Raw genomic sequence first — 21,401 nt, 5'->3', positions numbered from 1 at the left:
ATTCCAATAAAAATAGTGGAAAATTAATATAGATTTTAAATTTCTGTAGTAATACAATTGTAAATATTTTTAGTTATTTGAGGACAATTAATCCTCAAATACACAAAATATTTTCTAAAACATGTGAGCAGGATACATTTTTTTTTATTATTAGGTATTTTCCTCGTTTACAGGATACATTTTTAAATGCAGAAATATAATCTTAAAGTAAACCAAGCATCTATAATGAGTTGCATGTAGATGGGAAGACACTACCTTTCTTTACAGGGAAGTGCTGATATTAAGGTCTGGTTCCCTGGTTCGTTCTTAATTTGGTCAATAAAGGAGACAGGGAGCCAATTGCTGGGCAGAAGACAGAGTTAGGACTTCTGGCCCAGAAGAAGAAAGACACAGGAAAAGGAGGGTTTTGGTTTTTGATTTTGTTGTTGTTGTTGTTTTGTTTTCTTCTGGCCAGGTTTTGGAAGGAGGAGCACCAAACAATCATGAAAGGTATCAGGGAAGCTAAAGCCAGCAACCTCTGCCACTAGTGGATAGCCAAGGACATCTGTGGAGGATAGCTGATACAGGGTAGCTAATAAGTTGAGGGCAGGAGAGTCTGTGCTCAGCAATTGTGTTCGCTAGCAAGTTCTAAAGTAATAAAGCTGAGTCTGTGCTTTTTATCCTAGGATTCAAAAGTCTCCGTTAGGGCTGGTAATGCAATCCCTCCAGGAGTAAAGGCTGGTAGAAAAGAGAAGCTTGGCTCCATGAATCTCAGCCAAGAGGAACTCCACAGGGAACTGGGAGGGGACAGAGTACAAGCAGCAGTTCCAGAGCAAGAATCACCATTCTTGACCTCAAGCTGTAATAAAGAGCAATAGTGATTAAAAACTACGTGGTTTGGGTACAGAAACAGACAGTTAATCTATGGTATCTATTCAAACACCGAGAAATAAATGCACAGAGCTACAAAAATTTGATATTTGATAAAGATGCAAAAACCATACAATGGAAAAATGAAAGCATCTCTAACAAATGGTGCTGGGCTAACTGGATATCTATATGTAGAAGAATGAAAATAGGTCCATACTTATCACCCTGCAAAATCTCAAATCCAAGGGGATCAAGGACCTCAACAAAAAACTGGATACAATAAATCTCATAGAAGAGAAAGTGGGAAATACCCTAGAATACATTGGTACAGGAGACAAATTCCTGACCAGAACACCGATGGCTCAAACTCTAAGACCAACAATTAATAAATGGAACCTTATGAAACTGCAAAGTTTTCAAATTCAAAGGATACTGTCAATAGGACAAAGAGATAGCCCAGAGATTTTGAAAGGGTCTTCATCAACCCTACATCTGACAGAAGAGTAATATTCCAAATTTACAGAGAACTCAAGAAGCTGGACACCAACAACTCAAATAACCCAATTAAAAATGCAGTACACAACTAAACAGAGATTTTTTTCAACAGAGGAATCTTGAAGGGCCTAGAAGCACTTAAAGAAATGTCCAAAATCTTTAGTCAGCAGTGACATGCAAATCAAAACATAAAGCCTAAGATTGAAAGCTCAAGAGATAGCACATGCCAGCAAGGATGTGGAGCAAGGGGGAACACTACTCCTTTGCTTGTGAGAGTGCACACATGTGCAACCACCATGAAGGTCAATTTGGTATTTTCTCAGAAAACTGAGAATAGTTCTACCTCAGAACTCAACTATACTACTCCTGGGTCTATACCCTAAAGATGCTCCAGCATCTCAAAGGATACTTGTCCAACTATGTTCATAGCAGCAGAAACTGGAATACCCAGAAACTGAAAATGACATAGATGTCCCTCCACTGAAGAATGGATAAAGAAAATGTGTATCTACACAATGAAACACTATTCAGCTATTAAAAAACAATACGTCATGATAGAACATGAGAATATTATCCTGAGTGAAGTAAGCCAGTTCCAAAAGGACATGGATGGTATTTACAAACTTATAAGTGTACATTATCCATAAACATTATCCATAAGATACAAATACCATGTTAAACTTCACAGACCATAAAAGCTAAACAAGAAGGAAGGCCCAGATGAAGAAAAGTGAATCTTGCTTTGAAGGGGAAATAAAACAGTCATAAGAGGCAGATGTCTAGAAGGAACTAGAAGGGAGGAGTATGGGGAGGGGAATGGAGGTTTCAGAATCAGGTGTGGGGAAGGACAGGAGAGTGAGCTAGATGGCCATGAAAATTAATGGAAATCTGCAGCTGACTCAGGTGAGTAGGCAGAATTACCTCCAGGATGAAACAGAAAGTTGGGATAAGGGAGGCACCCAAGAATCAATGGAGCTGACTTTTGCTGGGCCTCACTACATTGGGGATATGGAACCTAAAGAGGCCACCTCCTGTATCCAGACAGGAACTCCAGTGTAATGAGAGAGACCCTAAACCCCACACAGGATAACTTAATCCTGTATATTGTATATTGTATACTGTCTAAAATAATGCAGACAATGGGGAGGAAGCAGAGACTAAGGGAATGGCTGTGGGGCAATGGGCTATGCACAGGCAGCCTGTTCTCCAGTCGAGCTGAAGTCTTGAACTCCGTAGGACACGATGGGTGGTAATTTCCACCCACATGGGAAGGTAGGCAATTTGGTCATGTCTCTTGGACCCTGGCTCCTGTCAAAGTTTCCGCTCCCACAACCCCCACAAGAGATGCATGTGGCTAACAGTCACGTAGACAATGTCCCAAGCTTCTGGTCTTCTGGCTAGACTCCTCCACACAGTTACCTAGCAATAGCAAGATAACACAAACCACTATAAGAGGGGCTGTTTGGCCCCTCCTCGTTCTCTAAGCTTTTACCTGTCTTTAAGCTTTCATATTCTCTAGCTCTCCTTCTCTCTCTCTTTCTCTTCCCCCTTCTCTCCTCGTGGCTATGGCCAGCCTTGGCCTCTCCCTCTCTCTTTCTACCTTCTCTCCTTTCTCCCTATCTTTCTACAATAAAGTTCTAAAACCATAGACTGTCTCTGTTTATCAAGGCCTGCCATATTTGAAAGATGGGATAGGATTTCTCTTAACAAGCCTTGTCTAACTTCCCACCAGGAGGCCTTCCTACATTGCAGCCACAGACCAGACTAAGGACTCTCACCCTCATCAAAACCACCCAGCTCCCCTCTTTCCCCCTGCCCTCTCTTCCCTTATCTCCAGGGCCCAGTGCCGCCCTGGGGCCCTATTCTGTTCTCAGCTCCTCTGCTGTATTCAGCATGGGATTCCAGAGACTGAGAACCTGGTATTGGGGGCTGCCACTTATCCACCCCCCACCGTGTGGTGTCAGTGGCTTCACACAGCCAGACACCCACCAGGGACCTCTTGGAAAGCATCAGGCAGTCTTCCCGTGTCTGCCCACCCAGAGCACTGGAACTCTGGCCAGACGCAGGCACGTTCCTATTCCCCTCTTCCCCACACCCACGGCCCCACAAACGGCCAGCCAACAATAGCCTGCACAACTTGACTCCAACAATCAATCACTGACACTATTAATGATATTCTTTGATGCCTGTAGATAGGAGCATGTTGTCCTCTGAGAGGCTCCATCCAGCAGCTGACTCAGATAGATACAGCTAAACACAGCCAAACAGTAGATAGAGCTTGGTGACTCTTATGGAAAAATAGATGGAAGGATTGCCAGCCCTGAAGGAGAAAGAACCTTCATAGGAAGACCAACAGAGTCAAGTAAATTGGACCATTGGAGCTCTCAAGTCTGAACCACCAACCAAAGGATGTACACTGGTTGGACATTGACCTAGGCCTCAATCCTGCACATATGTAACAGATGTACAGCTGGGTCTTCCTGTGGGTACCAAACAACTAGAATGGGAGCTAACCTGAAAACAGTTATCTGCATGTGGAATGTGTTCTTCTAACTTAGCTGCCTTGTTTCACTTCAGTGGGGGAGAAGTGCCTAGCCTCACAAAGACTTTATGTTCCAGGGTGGGGGAATACACAGGAGGGCAACTACTTGCTCAGTAGGAGAAGGGGAGAGGATGATACAGGAAAGACTGTGGGAGGGAGTGGCATGAGTGGGTACAGTGAGTGGGATGTAAAGTAAATAAGTAGAAAAATAAAATAAAAATTTAAAAGTAGAAAATAAAGCTTCTGATATGGTCCTAGATAAAAGACCGAGAAGAGGTAAGAATAATAAAACAGGGTCCTAATGCATAGAACATACAAAAAAATCATTTACGTTTTGTAAACTATTAAAATTAGCTAAAATAAAGATATAAGTATGTGGAAGAATTCAGAGAAGAAAATACAGCTTAAAACACATAAGTGGATGCTCACAGTCATCAGGGCCCCCAATGGAGGAGCTAGAGAAAGTACCCAAGGAGCTAAAGGGATCTGCAACCCTATAGGTGGAACAACATTATGAACTAACCAGTACCCTGGAGCTCTTGACTCTAGCTGCATATGTATCAAAAGATGGCCTAGTCGGCCATCACTGGAAAGAGAGGCCCATTGGACTTGCAAACTTTATATGCCCCAGTACAGGAGAATGCCAGGGCCAAAAAGTGGGAGTGGGTGGGTAGGGGAGTGGGTGGGAGGGTATGGAGGACTTTTGGGATAGCATTGGAAATGTAAATGAGGAAAATACCTAATAAAAAGTATTAAAAAAAAGAAAAGAAAATACAGCTTAGTTATAAACCTCGTACTGCAGGTCAACATCTACATTAATAAACTTTTGTCCAACTATTCTCTGCTGGACCTCTTGCCCCCAATGCTACTGCCAGATTCTGAAAATCACCATGATTTTCCCAGGTTTCTGGGATTGTTTTCTCAAATACCTCACATGAATAACTTTATGCAATGAGGAGTTTTAGATCTATAGTTTTTGATGATAAGGAGAAAGTTGTGTAGAATCATAAACATTTAATAATCATTTACTGAATGTTAGTTAGTAATGGTTTGGTCATTTTTGTAGTGGGTTGCTCTGATGCTGTTTGTATACTAATTCAAAATATTACTTCTCAAGATCTGGTTGCCAGGATGCTACAGATGTACACCTAGTGATGCTATGTAAACTTTTCTCTTCAGTTTAACTGGTCAGTAAAAGGCTACAGCCTCTGTTTAGACAATTGGGGGAGAAAGGTCGAGCTTGAGAAGAGAGTGAGGAGGTTGCAGGGAGAGAGGGGGAGGAGAAGAAGCAAGGAGAAAGTTGGAGGAAGAGCTGTGAGAGGAGAGGGAGCATGAGCACATGACCAGGAAAAAAACCCAGCAAGTAACAAGGTGATTTATGGCTGTGAAATAAGTTAGAATAGCTCCAAACCTGTCCAATCCAGGCTTACCGCTTGTAATAAAAATTCCGGGATTGTGTATCCTTTTCATGGGCTAGACAGAATGATTAATTTTATCTACAAATGAGATATCTTGCTTCTAACTATTTTTAATTATAATAAAGAGGAAATCATGTAGAACTGTTAGCTACTAATAATGATTTATGGCATTTTATCAATGGATATTTTGAGTTTGGATTTTTATTTTCTTCTCTTGTTCAATTATTCACATTCTAGTTTAACTTTTATTGCTGTGATAAGATATGCTAACCAAAACAATCACATGGGGAGTTCTACTTTGCCTTAGCTGCTGAGATCACCATCATGGCCTACAGCAACTTGAAGCGGGAGAAGTTTTTGTCACTTGTCCTGGCAGCAGTCAGTCACTGAGAGTAGTTGGAACAGGAACCTGAAGGAGGAACTATAGTGGAGACCAAGGAAAAATGCTGTTTACTGGCTGGCTTGCCTGCTCTGATGAATTTCCTTTCTTACACAGCCCAGGCCCGGTCTAGGTTCTCCTATATCACATAACAGTCAGCATGCCCATATACAAGACAATGAGATCTCTGTAATTATTCAGTTAACATTTTCTCTTCTCAAATGATTAAGGATTTTGCCATATTTACAGTAAAACTAACTGAGAAAACATCTTCACTCAAAATAGAGTTAAATGGGTTTTAAAAGGTTCAAATATTTATTTTTTAATTATTTGCATTCAACTTTTAAATATTGGATATGTATGATTATTTTTATCTGTTAAATAAAATTCTATATATTATCAGAGTTGTAGATAATATTTAGATATTTGTGAATATTTTCAACATTACATATGTCAGATACATCTATATTCTTCAACTTTTTAAATTAGTTTTTGGGATTTTTGTACAACATGTTTTGGTCATATTTATTCTCTCTACAGTTCCTCCAAGATAATTAAAATATTAAAATTTTACTTTTTGAAAATATCCCATCTACTTTCATTCTCTGTGTTCACTTAATGTGCAATAGTACATCAAGATTTCTCCTCGAAACATAAGTGGTTCTTAATGATTTCTCTTTCGTATTTTGTGTGGTATTTCTATTGACCCCAGTGAGAATGAAAACAGAAATATTAAAAAAAGAAAATAATAGAAATTAAGGGAAAACTTAAATTGACTAAAAATGAAAATGTGTATGAGACATTACCTGTTCTGTTTTCCTGATGTCATAATTAGGGTTTCTATTGCTCTTAATAGACACCATGACCAATGCAACTCTTATAAAGGCAAACATTCAATTGGGGTAGGTGTGGGGAGCCGCCCTCACATTCGCCGTTGCAAGATGGCGCTGACATCCTGTGTTCTAAGTGGTAAACAAATAATCTGCGCATGTGCCAAGGGTAGTTCTCCACCCCATGTGCTCTGCCTTCCCCGTGACGACAACTCGGCCGATGGGCTGCAGCCAATCAGGGAGTGACACGTCCTAGGCGGAGGATAATTCTCCTTAAAAGGGACGGGGTTTTGCCATTCTCTCTCTTGCTCTCTTGCTCTCTGGCTCCTGAAGATGTAAGCAATAAAGCTTTTGCCGCAGAAGATTCCGGTTTGTTGCGTCTTTCCTGGCTGGTCGCGAACGCGTGTAAGAGGTAGGCTTATAGTTTCAGAGGTTCTGTCCATTATAATCATAGGAGGAAAATAGGCAGTGTGCAGACAGGCATGTTACTGGAGAAGAAGCTAAAAGCTCTACATCTGCTTCCTTTGGAAGCAGAAGGAGACTGTTGGGCTACAGGCAGCTAGGAGAAGTGTCCCGAAGACCACACCCACCATTACCCACTTCCTCCAAGAAGGCAACACTCACTCCAACAAGGCTAAACCTTCTAATACTGCCACTCAGATCCTGGATCAAACATAGTCAAACTACTTCATTCACTCCCTGGCACCCATTGTCTTGTTCAAACATGAGTCTAAGGGAGCCATACCTAGCCATAGCATAATGCAAAATACATTTAGTACAATTTCCAGAGTTCCCATAGTTTAATAGCATCCTCAACAACATTAAAAGTCCAATGTTCAAAGTGTCTTCTTAGGTTTATTTAATCATTTAAGTGTAAAATCAAAATTTATATAGCTGAGCGAATACCTGCACCATTACTGGATATACATTATCATTTCACAGTGTCATAGTGAGAAAATACTGGATGAAAGCAAGACCAAAAGCCAGCTGGGCAATCTTCAAACTCTTCATCTCTGTGCCTAATGTCCAACTCCTTTCATATTTGATGACTATAGTACATATCTTTCTCTTGGGCTAGATCCAAGTCCAGCTTTCTTCAGCAGGCATTTCACAACTCTGGCATATCTAGCATCTTGGGGTATCCAAGTTAACTTCAACCGTACAGCTTCTTGTTCCAGAGTCTGAAATTCACATATGATCTGCTGGTTTCCTCCATAGGGCTTGAGTTATGTTTCCATCTCTGCTCACTGTAGCAACCTAAGCTCTGGTTGAATTCATTCCTTTGCTGCTTTAGTTTTTGGTGATCATCCCATGGTACTGGCATCTACAATTCACTGGAATCTTCTACTGCTACTAGGCTTCACCAATAGCCTCTCATAGGCTCTCTTCATGGTGACAAACCTCAACTCCTGTGCATGATCCCTGCAACTGCAACTGAGGCCTCACCTTCACCAATGGCCTTCCCTGACCTCTCCCAGTGCCAAAACGCACTTGCTCTTGATGATGTCTTCATGCCTTCAAAGAATCACCTGGGTGATTCTTACATTTTATGAAATCCAGCTACAACACAAGGTATAACCCTTTCTTTCTCTGGAACACAGCTTCTTTGTGATCTCAGAAAACAATTACCAGAAGACTTTACCTCAGTGATGATGGTCTCTTAATCATCACTAATTTCTTACCTCCAGCTATCCATCATCAATTATCCCTGTAGTCCCTTGTATTTTCTCTAAAGTCAGAGCCACATGGCTAAACCTGACAAGTTCTGCTAATTACTGTAGTGGAAATATACCCTCTTGTCTTATTATATCCTTTATTTTCTAGGCTTGGCTGTGCTGGAAGTTGCTTTCTAAACAGACCTTGAACTCTGAGACATGCATGGTTCTATCTGCTGAGACTAAAGGTATTTACCCCCAAGGTCTTATAAGTTCTATACTGTAGTTCATTTCGTATATAGTCAAGTTGACAACTGAGAGTAGCTATCACAATACATGCATTGTCACTCTGACATATAATTATATCTCCTCATGTCCAAATGAAAAGAATAATAAGGTCACACTAATACTTAGATATAACTATTCCTTGTTCAACTATAAACACACAAACAATAAACTTAGGTGAGTGAAAATTTGCCCAAGGTCGCCTCTCCCTTAATCTATCTTCTTGAACACAGGTTTAGCTCCATTCCACATTGTGGTGTCCCTTTAATAGTCGAACCTTACATTTTGTAGTTTTCTTTCTAACCTTGTGATGTTTGGTCAGAATTCTTATAGTGAAAGTAAACCAGAGCATGAAGTCCATGCTGGACTATTTTTGAGACTTCCTTTGTCAATGCAATTAATCTGAATTATCTTCAGCTTATTTTCATGGAGCCTCTTCAGACAAAGGCAAAATAGCAGCCACATTCTTCACCAAAATATCACAAGAACAGTCTCTAGGTCATGTGCTAAAATTCTCATCTGAAGTCTCTTGAACCAGCAGCCTCCAGAGGTCAAACCACCTACAGCATGACTGTCTTCCATATTCCTACCAGGATTGTCAATAGAGCATTCCATTGTTTCCCAAATCAAAACTTCCCAAATCCACACTCCTCTAAACAAAAACATGGTCAGCCCTATCACAACAATACCCCAGTCACTGGTACCAACTTCTTAACTTGGGTTTTCATTGCTCTGAAGAGACACAATGACCAATGTAACTCTTATGAAGGCAAATATTTAGTTGGGGCAGTCTTACAATTTCAGAGGCTTAGACCATTATCATCATAACAGGAAACAAGGCAGCCAAGCATGTTACTGAAGAAGGAGATAGAAGTCCAACATCTTTATCCAAAGGTAGAATAAAGAAAATGTCTTCCGTGCAGCTAGGACAAGGGTTCCAAAGCCCACTACCACAAGGCCACACATCCTCCAACAAGGCCATACCTATTTCAATGAGGCCACAACTCCGAATAAGGCTACTCACTCATATTCAAACCACCACACTTGACAGCTAGAGGGAGACTGGACATAAATAGACTCATGGATAATAAAATAGAACAGTGATGTCCAGTGATCTCAATGGGTTTGATAGGCATGCTACTCATCCGTATACTCTTGCGGATACCTAGCAGATGTCATGCAGCTTTTGGAAGATCTCCTTATGTTAACCATGTCAGCATGGTGTTTTTATGGTTTTGCATTTGTAAGAGCAATCTGACTAATTTTTTTAAATTAAGCTTGTTCCCAAGATACCTGTGGTGACAAGTTAAATATACTGACTACTAGGTTCATAAAAAAAAAAATCATTCATGTTACTCTTGTATTCTTAGAAAAATAATAAATATTAATAAATAGCAAATTTGGAAAAGAAACATACAGTTGTCAATGTAATACACTTCATTTTAATTTATTTCCACTTATGCATATATATAAATATTATAATTCAAAATATTTATACTTTGTAAAGTAAGATTTATCATGGACAAAAGTGGTTTTGTCAAGCTAGTGTTTGAATTTCATACTTAACTTGAAGTTAAGTTCATTGTACAAACAAAATAGGAATGATAGATGATATCAATAGAATAATAACCTCATGTAAAAATGTTTCCTGCTTTTAGACCTTAGAAAACATGTATGCTACCAAAATGTATACATTGATCAAAAGCAATTTTTATGTGAAAAGTTAATTATGTAATTTTAACTGTAAAATACATCCAGATAGTAATTAATAATAAATATTATAAATAAATATATCCAGATAGTAATTAATAAAAACCTGGGATGAATGTTTTCCTTGAAAACTGGTGGAGAACATAGATTGATCTAGCACATTTTGACACCTTGGCATTACTATATCCTTCTCATATTCACATAAAAATTTTAAATAAAATATGAAGTACTTTAACATAAATTTACAATTAATCATAATTTTTGTAACATCTAATAGTGATAAGAAGATACAATTTCCAAAACAATGTGAAGTCTATTGTGGTGCTAAAGATTTATTATTCCCATAGAAATAATTCATAGCAATTCTTGGTGAAATAGTGTAAAAACTTCTTAAGTTATTCTTTCCTCAAAGTATTATTCTTACAACAGCTATTTAAATGTTGATATTTCTATTACAAATCAAACATATCTTTCTTTGAGAATACAAAAGTGTTTCCATATAACTACTTGAAAAAAAAATAAAATTAGAAAATGATAGATAAGCTACCTAGATCTACAAAGTAAAAGTCAAATATCCTTGGAATATAAGAGAAAAAGAGTTATTTAGGTCATCTATATAATGTGTGTGTGTGTGTGTGTGTGTGTGTGTGTGTGTGTATGTGTGTGTGTATGTGTATACATACACAAATATAAAACAAAAGTTATACTAATCTGTCATTTGAAATAATAGTTTTTAGAATTCATTACTCACTAAAATTTGAATCAATATGGATAGTTGTGATGGTTGATTTCTACTTGTTTTTGTTTTTCCAAATTTGTACTCATATAAGTGCATGGGGAACTGCTGGCATTGTGCTTAAATTTTATTAGACATTATTATAGTTCAGAGCACTTAGTTAATATGTATATATCTGAAAAACACATCTAGAAATACTGATTTGTATTGACTTAAGTACATTCAATATCTTGTATTAAAGTAATAGTCCTAAGATGTTCCTGTAAGGTGACTTAGTGTTTAAAGTTTCTTTCTGATAAGGCTAGTGGCCCACATTTATTCCCAACAACGCTTATGTGGTAGAATGGATAAATTAACTCCTTAAAGCTGACCTCCACACAGAGGTGGAACACACAACCCCCCCAGGTGAATAAACAGAAAATCTTCTGGAGTATGACACAGCCATGGTTATAATATTGAGAGGTACTAGTACTCACATGAAGAAAACATAATAAACAGGTGTCTGTCACTCCATGTACAGGCAAATTTCACACATTTTTTCTATAACATGTAAAAATCTTGTTCACTGGAAGTGCTTTTTGTATGTGTGATGTGTGATGCTAGGTACCCAACGCACTATTTCAGAGAATTTATCTCCTGACTTCAACATCATGGACAAAACCATTGAAGGATTATAAGGCATTCAAGACATATGGTTATTAGAATATTTTCAATAAGCAGTTCATTCTTCTCTTGCTTATTATTCTAATATAGTATATGTATTAGAATATATATATATTAGTATATAATATAATAATGTTTTATTATATTGGATGAGAATGTTATTATATTTTAGATGTTTACATTCAGAAATATACATTTCAGGAAACTCTGTCAGAAGAATTTCCTATTGTTTTAATAATTTGTAATTTAGCATCTGACATCATTAATAAAGTTTGCACCTTTCTCCATTGTACAACTAAAATGGAACAACCTAAAGTTTATCAAATACTCATGGCTTAGTTTACTAAATCTTTACTTCAGTTCATTTGTATCTACCCCTAATTTGAGATGTCCTTGACTAGACATTATTCTTAATTTTTTCATAAATTACAACAACAACAAAAAATTCTGTTTTTGAAACATGGTGCTCTCCACAGCTTATAAACTATACATTTATTTTAGGTTGAATCTGAATTACAGATTTAAAATTTACAATTTGATTTGGGGGGATAGATGAGTAAATTTGCATATTTACTACATGAGGCTTTTGGTAGTCAGTCTTGACTTCACAAGTTCTCAGGACGAGGCATCATACAGCTAGATTTGTGCCAGAATATCACATGAATATACACCAGCATACTTCCTGACATATCCCTTGTTCAACAACGAAACCTTGTGAGCTGAGTCACTATTTGTTTTTCCTTTTCATTTGTCTTTAGATCCCTCTAAATTTGCCCTTTAAACTCAGCTTGTAGTATTAAAGCCCTTTTATACTCAGTCCAAACCCTTGGTCAGTCTTCCTGCAAATGAGGTGCAAAGACATCCCAACCATATGTTCAGTTTTATTTCAGCAATGGTTCCATTTCTAGATCTCAACTTTCCAGTCCTTTTATTTTTCTAAACCTTTAATAATACCCTAGCCAAAGCAATGTGAGGAAAGAAGGCTGGTTTTGACTCACAGTTCTAGCATACAGACAATCATTGATAGAAGTTATGATAGCAGAAACTTGAGGCAGCTGGTCATACTGTATTAACAGTCAGATCAAAGTATGTTCATGCTCACCTGCATTTCTCCTTTCAATATAGCACCCAATTCCATGGGATGCTGATGTTCTTTCAAAGTGTATCTTCCAGAATCAACAGACTAGATAATTTAGATAGTCCATCACAGACTCAAATATTTCAAGAACCTAACATACTTTGCATAATCCTTTAAAGGCATGGCTTGAGATTTACCTATTAAGTGATAATGAATGCTATCTAACTGCCAAACAATATTAAACATCACAATTTACATTCAAGAATTAGAGGAGGTACATAATAATAAAATTGGTTGGTGATATATTTGAGATATGGAGAATTATTTTGACTCATGTTTTTTTCTAAGAAATATTAATATGGACTTCCCTAACTCTCAAAGGACCACAGGGACCAAGTGCCTCTCATGAATACACTAATGCCAACAGCTAAGTATTAAACATTCTTGCATTTAAATTGCAATATATATGCAACATCTTAGTATCTTTTTAAACAAGTTCTATTTTCACTGTAAGCCTAGATAATTATCTTCTACACAAGTAAACACAAGGAATTCCAAACTATCTGTATATTATAAGCAATGCACGCTCAAAAAACCCTTAAAACTTTCCTTTTCAAGTACTCTTTTTCAATTACGCATGGTCTCATGAAGTAGGAGGGAAAGGGGAAATGACAGTTTAAAAAACGCTTCCATAAGACTCAGAAAATATTTTATAATAAATGATTTCATCTACTTATTTCCCTTCCTTCCTAACTCACATTACTCTCAATGATATAGATACAAGGAATATTTGTGGAAGAGAAATTGACACTTCCGTAAATTTGAGTATTGAGTAGAGTAGGGTGAGGTCACACACAGAAACTTGCCTCCAGATAGATTTTCATGCAATCTTGCAAACAGGGCTTCTGGCAGCTGTCACAATCTCTCTGGACTTATGCTATTAGGAAAAGGAACAGGTTTCTGCGTTTCCCTGGGAGACTACTCAGCTGTCATTCCAAAAATAAAAAATACCCCAGTAGGGACTCGTTTAAGAGTGTTAAATCCACAGAACTCAGTGTAACATTAATCCTGCCCATGCCATACTTACTAACTTTACTTGCAATTATGGAGAAATTATACTGCGCCATGTTCTCTCTGTCTAGTAATTCATTAGTGGCGATGGTTCCTTCCGTTCCATCTATTGTAAAGTAGCTCTCCCCATCACTCTTCCAATCTATGAAGTACCTGTATGTGAACAGAGGAGATGCAAATGTGCAATGATTACACATGAATCATAATGGCAGTGAGGGTAACTTGACACAGTTCCTTATTTTTCACCCTGTAGCTATTAACCACCTTGCAATAAAGAAGACTCTAAATGACAGCTTCTTTATTGCAAAGTCAGTATGCTCAAGGGGAAACTGGAAATAATGAAAGATTTAGTACTCTGGCTGTTCATATTATTTTAGGGTCTTGACACCTTGAAAGCTCAGCAGAGACTACAATTCTAAAGCTGACCATGGGTTTCCTTAAACTGCTGAATATTAAAACTTTCTCAAGTAGTAAAAGAATTCCTCAATGATATCAATGGGAAAGATGAGGGATGTGGAGAGATGTCTGCAAATGACTAAGGCAGAACAGACATGCAGTCTTTGTGTTTCCTTGAAAGGGGGAAAGATAACGCTATAGGAAGCAAATAAAAACCGACTCAAAAGTGGGGATTCTATGAAATTAGGTCCTGATGAGTCCTCATGTCTTTGTATTTTTTACATTATCTGACACTTTTGGCCAGATAATATCATCTTCTTTGTATTACTTAGAAGGAAAATCTCATAATATGAATAAGAGAGCAGGAGTTAAATTTTCTTAAATATTCAGGTAATGATATATATGTGGGATGATTGAGATATTTTTGGTCACATTATCAAATTGATATTTTATTCAGTGTTGGGTTTATATTCTAGAGTACTAAACATGCTATAAAAATAACTTACAATGAGATACACACACAGAGAGACACACACACATGCATGAACAGAGAGAGAGAGAGAGAGAGGGAGGGAGAGAGGATAGAAGAAAGGAGAGAGCAAGAATTAGAAAAAGGTAAGAGCTATTCTATGATTATAAACATTAACTCATTATCTTCATAACTATTCAAATTAAGCATTATTAATCTTTATATGCTGCATATGAAGAAATCAAAGCTCAGAGTATGAAATATTTCTGAATTTATCAGCCAATTTGATATTTGTAACAGAACTACTATTATTTCGTATTTACAACTTGAAGTAGAATGTTGTGAGAGAAAGTGGCTGTGCTCCTAGGGAGGCACAAAGTGTAGCACACTTACAAATAGTCTTTTGTACTCTATGGAACCCAAAAAAGTTATTAAATATAGGAGCTAAAGTGAATGATATCCTTGAAGTTGTCCTTTTGCCATTACCTTACCACAAACTAGTAATTTTTCATAATCAATTCTTAGGAATATATATGTGCATCTCTATATGAAGTTATTATTTTGAGAAACTTTTTATGTAGCTCTCATCTTTCCTGTCATTGAGCTGAGAGATTGAATCCAGATCAAGTCTCATAATCTTTATGAATGAGATTTATGAACTTAATATATTAATATCTATTAGTAACTGACCTTTCTACCACAAGTTGTTATGATTGGAACAAGTGATGAACTGTGATGTTCATCTGTTTTTGGTGCCTTAGCTTCTGACCCACCATGAAAGAGAGCATTGAAGCCTCAGAATTTCATTGTGATAGCTTTCCCTATAGGAAGAATTCCCTAAAACCAAATGTGGTTATGGCACATTGAAAAATTAAGGAGCATTGAAATGTCTTATTTTTATTCTTCCTATTGCAAGCCTTTTCTGAACAGATGTTTATTTTCATCATAATATCCCTTTTATTAACCCCTCTATTCAAATAAACATAGTAATTCAAAAGAATAGTTGTAAATTATTAGCATCATTAGCTAATTTTTATGAGGCGCCATAGATGCGGATTGTGTGTACTGCATAATAGATGAGTTCCTACTGCACGCTAAACACCTTGCTAGAGGTAAGTGTATAAAATGGCATATAATGTTCACCACTGATGATCTGAAGAGACTTTTATCTCTAGATGATTTCAACGCCTGATAGATGATCCGAAAAGGCCTTGCAGTAGTGTTGATGAAAAATAGCTTGTATAAAATCTAGTGGCTGAAGAAGAAAAATTCTGTGCACCTGATGATTGGATGGCCCTAGAAAGCTATATAGAAATGATCCAAAGAAAGACTGGCAATCACAGACAAGAAAGATAGAACCTATTTCAGGAAGCTGCGTTGGCAGCAGAAACCATAGGAAAGAGCTATAGAAAAGTCACGCTGTATGTATTATCACAGAAAGAAGACAGAGTTATAACAGGAAGAAGGTAAGTGATTTAGTTCTTGAGTATCTTTGCATATTATAGGAAAGAGTTGTGTAAGTGACCAATTATTGAGAGGGTTGCTACAACACTGATTAACATTGGCCAATTTAAAGGACATGGGTTACTTGCATCCAAACAGGACAACACTGCTAAGTGAGAATTTCAGGCATTCTAGAATCTTCCAATAGAGAGAATAGCCTGTACAGCAAGGATGGGTTTGATTCAATGAGCTTTGAGGAGTGCTTAAGCCAGCAACTGACCAAAAAGAGATGTGGATGCTTAGAGCCAACCATTAGCCTGAGTTCAGGAACCCTGGTGGGGAAGATGGCAGGAGGACTGGAGGAGCTGAGGGGGTTACAACCCCATAAGAAGAACAATATCATCTGGGCAGACGACCTAGTGTTCCCAAGGACTAGACCATCAACTAATGAGTGTACAGGGAGGGATCCATAGCTCCAGAGACAGAGGTAGTAGAGAATGGCTTTGTCTGACATCAATGGGAGGGGAGGCCCTTGGTCCTGTGGAGGATTGATGTCCCAGATTAGGGGAGTGTTGGAGGGATGGGGCAGGAGAGGGTGAATACCTGGGTGGGGAGCACCCTCATAGAGGCAAAAAGGAGGGAGGGGAGGGAGGTTGTAGGATGGTGAGGGGTGGTAACCAGGAAGCAGGGTATCATTTGAGATGTAAATTAATGGAATGATTAATAAAAACGGGGTTGGGATGTGCTGTCCAAAGAGAGGAAGGAAGGCAAATCAAATCAGTAAGTAATTAGGATTTGAGGAAGACCCAGAAAGTGATCAAATGACTCTCTACATTGAAGGGCATAGGTGATAGAAATGAAGAATTTTAAATATGTTTTTATGCTTGTTTCAGGTAAAAAGAACAAAGGTGGTTTTTTTTTTTTTGTTTGTTTTTTTGTTTTTTGTTTTTTGTTTTATTCTGTAGCTGCATAAAATGAAAAAGAGTTTCACTAGGAACGGACTAGTATCAGGAATAATTTGTCAATTCCTAAAATATTTTCTTGGCACATATTTGTGCCAAATATGTAGTTTATTACTCAACATTTATCATTACAGTTTTCATAGCAAAACAAATTATTGATAGTATAGCTTAAGTATTCCTGTGTACTTAATGAGATATTCCACCAAAGTGACATTTGAATATTTGGCCACAGGTTGGTAATCTGTCTGGGCTTGTTTAGGAGAGGCTCTCTCTCTCTCTCTCTCTCTCTCTCTCTCTCTCTCTCTCTCTCTCTCTCTCTCCCTCTCTCTCCCCCCTCTCTCTCTCTCCTTCTCTCTCTCTCCCTCTCTCTCTCTCTCTTCCTCCCTCCCTCCCCCTCCCCCCATCTCTCTCCATCTCTCTTTGTCTCCTTGCTTCTATCAGCTTACTGTTCCAGACACCATGTGTACCCAGTGACATGGTTCCATGATTCACCACAATGATAGTGAAGGTCTCTTATCTATTCAGAATCTTAAGCTCAAATATAGCACTCTATAAGTTATCTTAATCATGTTGTTTACACCCAGCAATGGAAAAGTAACTAATACTAAGAATTTAAGTTGCTCAAAACTGCATTGTTTAAGAAGATATTTATCAATAATAGGATTTTAAAAATTGCCTTGAGCTTTATTTTCAACTATTTTAATTATATGATATAAAATTCTGATAGTGTAAAAGAATAGAATTATTGCTTACCTGAAGTGAATAAATACTTTGTACCTTTTCCATATTTAATAACTGTTAGTTACTTCATAGTACTTGTTGCATGAGTTGTATTAGCCATGGTAAAAGAGGACCAGCACTTTATTTTATTTTATTTTATTTTCTTCTAAGTACCATAAAATTATATAAATATTACAATAAGTATTATCTTTCCTAAGTTAATATTTTTTACATTTCTTTTATAATCATAGTATATTATGTGTAGTGATATTTGCCAGACACACCTGATGACATTTAACAGAAATCATGCAACTTAATCCCTAAATACTTAAATATGTGATGTTAGTCCCCTATCCCCCAATAAAATGAGCTTTGGTCAATACTTGCAATTACAGACATGTCCACTTACACACAGATGTATACGTTCCAAAGTGTGTATATGTGTGTGTGTGTGTGTGTGTGTGTGTGAGTGTAGGTGTGTAATGTGTGTGCAACTTGGGAGCTGTCCATATTTCTTTTCTTTTCCTTTCTTTCTTTCTTTCTTTCTTTCTTTCTTTCTTTCTTTCTTTCTTTCTTTCTTTCTTTCTTTCTCTCTCTCTCTCTCTCTCTCTCTCTCTCTCTCTCTCTCTCTCTCTCTCTCTCTCTATCTTTCTTTCTTTCTTTCTTTTTGACATTGATTGTCTATCGAATTGGCCTAGAAGTTGCCAAATAGACTGTGTTTTCTGGGCAGTGATCCCCCAGTTGTACACCTGTTTCTTTCCCCCTCCATCATTTGACATTAAAATCACTTGCCACCAGACCTGGCTTTTTATCATCTTTGTGAACCTGAATTATTGAGCTTGATAGCAGAGATTTGTGTTTGTAAGACAAACACTTTACTAGGAAGCTTGCTTCTGCTGCCTTCATCTATATTTCTCTGTTCCCCTTCTAAAGCTTTTGTTTCCATTGAATATTTTCAAATGCTATACAAAAGTCTTGGATATGCATTTTCATTTTAACCCTAAGTTATTTTTAATAGCTATTATAAATTTTATCATGTGGATGTGGTTTGAATTAATATTAATAAGAGTTCCAGTAAATTATAACAATTTAACGACTATCCACCTATGTGCTATTACATATTTCACATTGATTTACATTTATTTTATATATTATATCTATACAATTCACAAGTACAGCTAAGCTTTATTGTAACATCAAGTCTTAACATTTATTTGTATTAAAGATGAGGTCCATATTTGGTGACTAACAACTGAGCCTCTTTTTCTTATGGATTATTGTACACTAGACACACTCCTCTGATCTGCCACCATTGAAAGTGGCTACAGGGAGTTCTTGGTTTCCTACTTGATTCTCATTAGGAAAGTATTGTTGCCATTGACACAAAATGTCAGCATGGGGAATAATACCACACATAGGTGGATAAAGAAATATGCTTAGACTGTTCTGTGCTAAACTGCAAGGATTTAGCTGCTGATACTTACAGTAGAAGCCTATAAGAGAAATGTTGTTATTGTAACTTCCACACTGTGAAATTATGAAGCTCCATGTTATTTCTGCATAGAGAGAATCCAGGAAACCTGAGCCATACCTGCTGGTGGTAGACTTTTGGGTCACATTAGACACTTGATACCAGTGAATGGAATAGAGTACAGATTTGAGGTAGAGCCTATAATCTGTTAGTAGCTGCAAAGATTTTATGTATGACATAATAATAATGATAATAATAATAGTGTAGTAGAGAAACCCATATGTTTGCAGCATCCTCCAGCTCTCTAATTAGACTTAACCTACTCAACTTGAAGGACTACATACCTAACATCACAAAACTAAATAATTACCTGTAGCTCATAAAGTCATGACTGTTGCAGAACAACTTTCCATAACTAATATACTAAGTCAGCCTCACCCACAACTGGACTCTGAACACTATACAGATGCGTAAGTATAGTCCTCATACGGCACCATTGGAGCTGAGATGAAAGGATGGACCATGTAGAGACTGCCATATCCAGGGATCCATTCACAAAGAAACTCACACAATATGTACTCACTGATAAGTGGATATTAGCCCCAAACCTAGGATACCCAAGATAAAAGATACAATTTGCTAAACACATGAAACACAAGAAGAATGAAGACTGAAGTGTGGACACTATGCCCCTCCTTAGAATTGGGAACAAAACACCCATGGAAGGAGTTACAGAGACAAAGTTTGGAGCTGAGACAAAAGGATGGACCATGTAGAGACTGCCATATCCAGGGATCCACCCCATAATCAGCATCCAAACGCTGACACCATTGCATACACTAGCAAGATTTTATCGAAAGGACCCAGATGTAGCTGTCTCTTGTGAGACTATGCCGGGGCCTAGCAAACACAGAAGTGGATGCTCACAGTCAGCTAATGGATGGATCACAGGGCTCCCAATGGAGGAGCTAGAGAAAGTACCCAAGGAGCTAAAGGGATCTGCAACCCTATAGGTGGAACAACATTATGAACTAACCAGTACCCCGGAGCTCTTGACTCTAGCTGCATATGTATCAAAAGATGGCCTAGTCGGCCATCACTGGAAAGAGAGGCCCATTGGACAAGCAAACTTTATGTGCCCCAGTACAGGGGAACGCCAGGGCCAAAAAGGGGGAGTGGGTGGGTAGGGGATTGGGGGTGGGTGGGTATGGGGGACTTTTGGTATAGCATTGGAAATGTAAATGAGCTAAATACCTAATAAAAAATTTAAAAAAATGTATAAGTACACAAAGAAAAAAGGCAAATTCCTCAGGTGTAAACCTCACTCTTGTGTTCAGAGAACAGAAAGGAAAAAAAAAAGTCTCTTTGCAACAGACTATTACAGAAAATTACTTTCAAAGAAAAGGTAGAGTTGTAAAGCCCAGCCATTAAAGGAGAGATCTACAAAGCAACTTTGGCAATGCAAACTCAAAGAACATTATATGAAGAAGAGATAGAAAGACTATTAAGAGCCAGACAATAGGGTGGTTTGCATAAGACTATCATAAGCTACACCAGTAAGGTCTTACTAATATGATTTCCTGACCATGAGCTTAACAAGGGAAAAAATATTATCTATTACAAGGCACTTGCGGGAGCATTCAGGAGAGCTCATCCTTTACACAAAGAGTGATAGGCTCCTAAAGAATACTCAGAGTTTCAGAAATAGTATCCCACAAGGAAAATCATGCCAACTTGTTATCCAATATGACATATTTATCCCTAAAACAAATACAAGCAATTTGATAACTACCAGTTGTGCCAGCACCATTTGTCGAAAATGCTGTCTTTTTTCCACTGGATGGTTTTAGCTCCCTTGTCAAAGATCAAGTGGCCATAGGTGTGTGGGTTCATTTCTGGGTCTTCAATTCTATTCCATTGGTCTACCTGTCTGTGGCTATACCAGTACCATACAGTTTTTAATCACAATTGCTCTGTAGTACAGCTTTAGGTCAGGCATGGTGATTCCACCAGAGATTGTTTTATCATTGAGAAAAGTTTTTGCTATCCTAGGTCTTTTGTTATTCCAGATGAATTTGTAAATTGCCCTTTCTAACTCAGTGAAGGATTGAGTTGGAGTTTTGATGGGGATTGCCTTGAATGTGTAGATTGCTTTCAGCAAGATAGCCATAGCCAGATGCTGGAAAGAACTCAGATGCCCCTCAACAGAGGAATGGATACAGAAAATGT

General features: G+C 37.7%; 1 protein-coding gene across 11 annotated transcripts in view; it reads right to left on the bottom strand.

Annotated features, from left to right (window-relative positions):
• The window catches only part of Cdh12 (cadherin 12), a 1,149,544-nt gene that overhangs the window by 26,285 nt on the left and 1,101,858 nt on the right, over positions 1 to 21,401 (bottom strand). For all 11 annotated transcript variants that reach the window (XM_011245344.3, XM_011245342.3, XM_011245345.3 and 8 more), the window contains one exon: positions 13,728 to 13,864. In XM_011245344.3, the coding sequence (XP_011243646.1) occupies positions 13,728 to 13,864 (137 nt within the window). The remainder of the gene's footprint in view (positions 1 to 13,727; positions 13,865 to 21,401) is intronic.

This window comes from Mus musculus, chromosome 15 (genome assembly GCF_000001635.26).
Source record: "Mus musculus strain C57BL/6J chromosome 15, GRCm38.p6 C57BL/6J".
Taxonomy (NCBI): Eukaryota; Metazoa; Chordata; class Mammalia; order Rodentia; family Muridae; genus Mus; species Mus musculus.
This window is presented reverse-complemented; position numbering and strand designations above follow the sequence as displayed.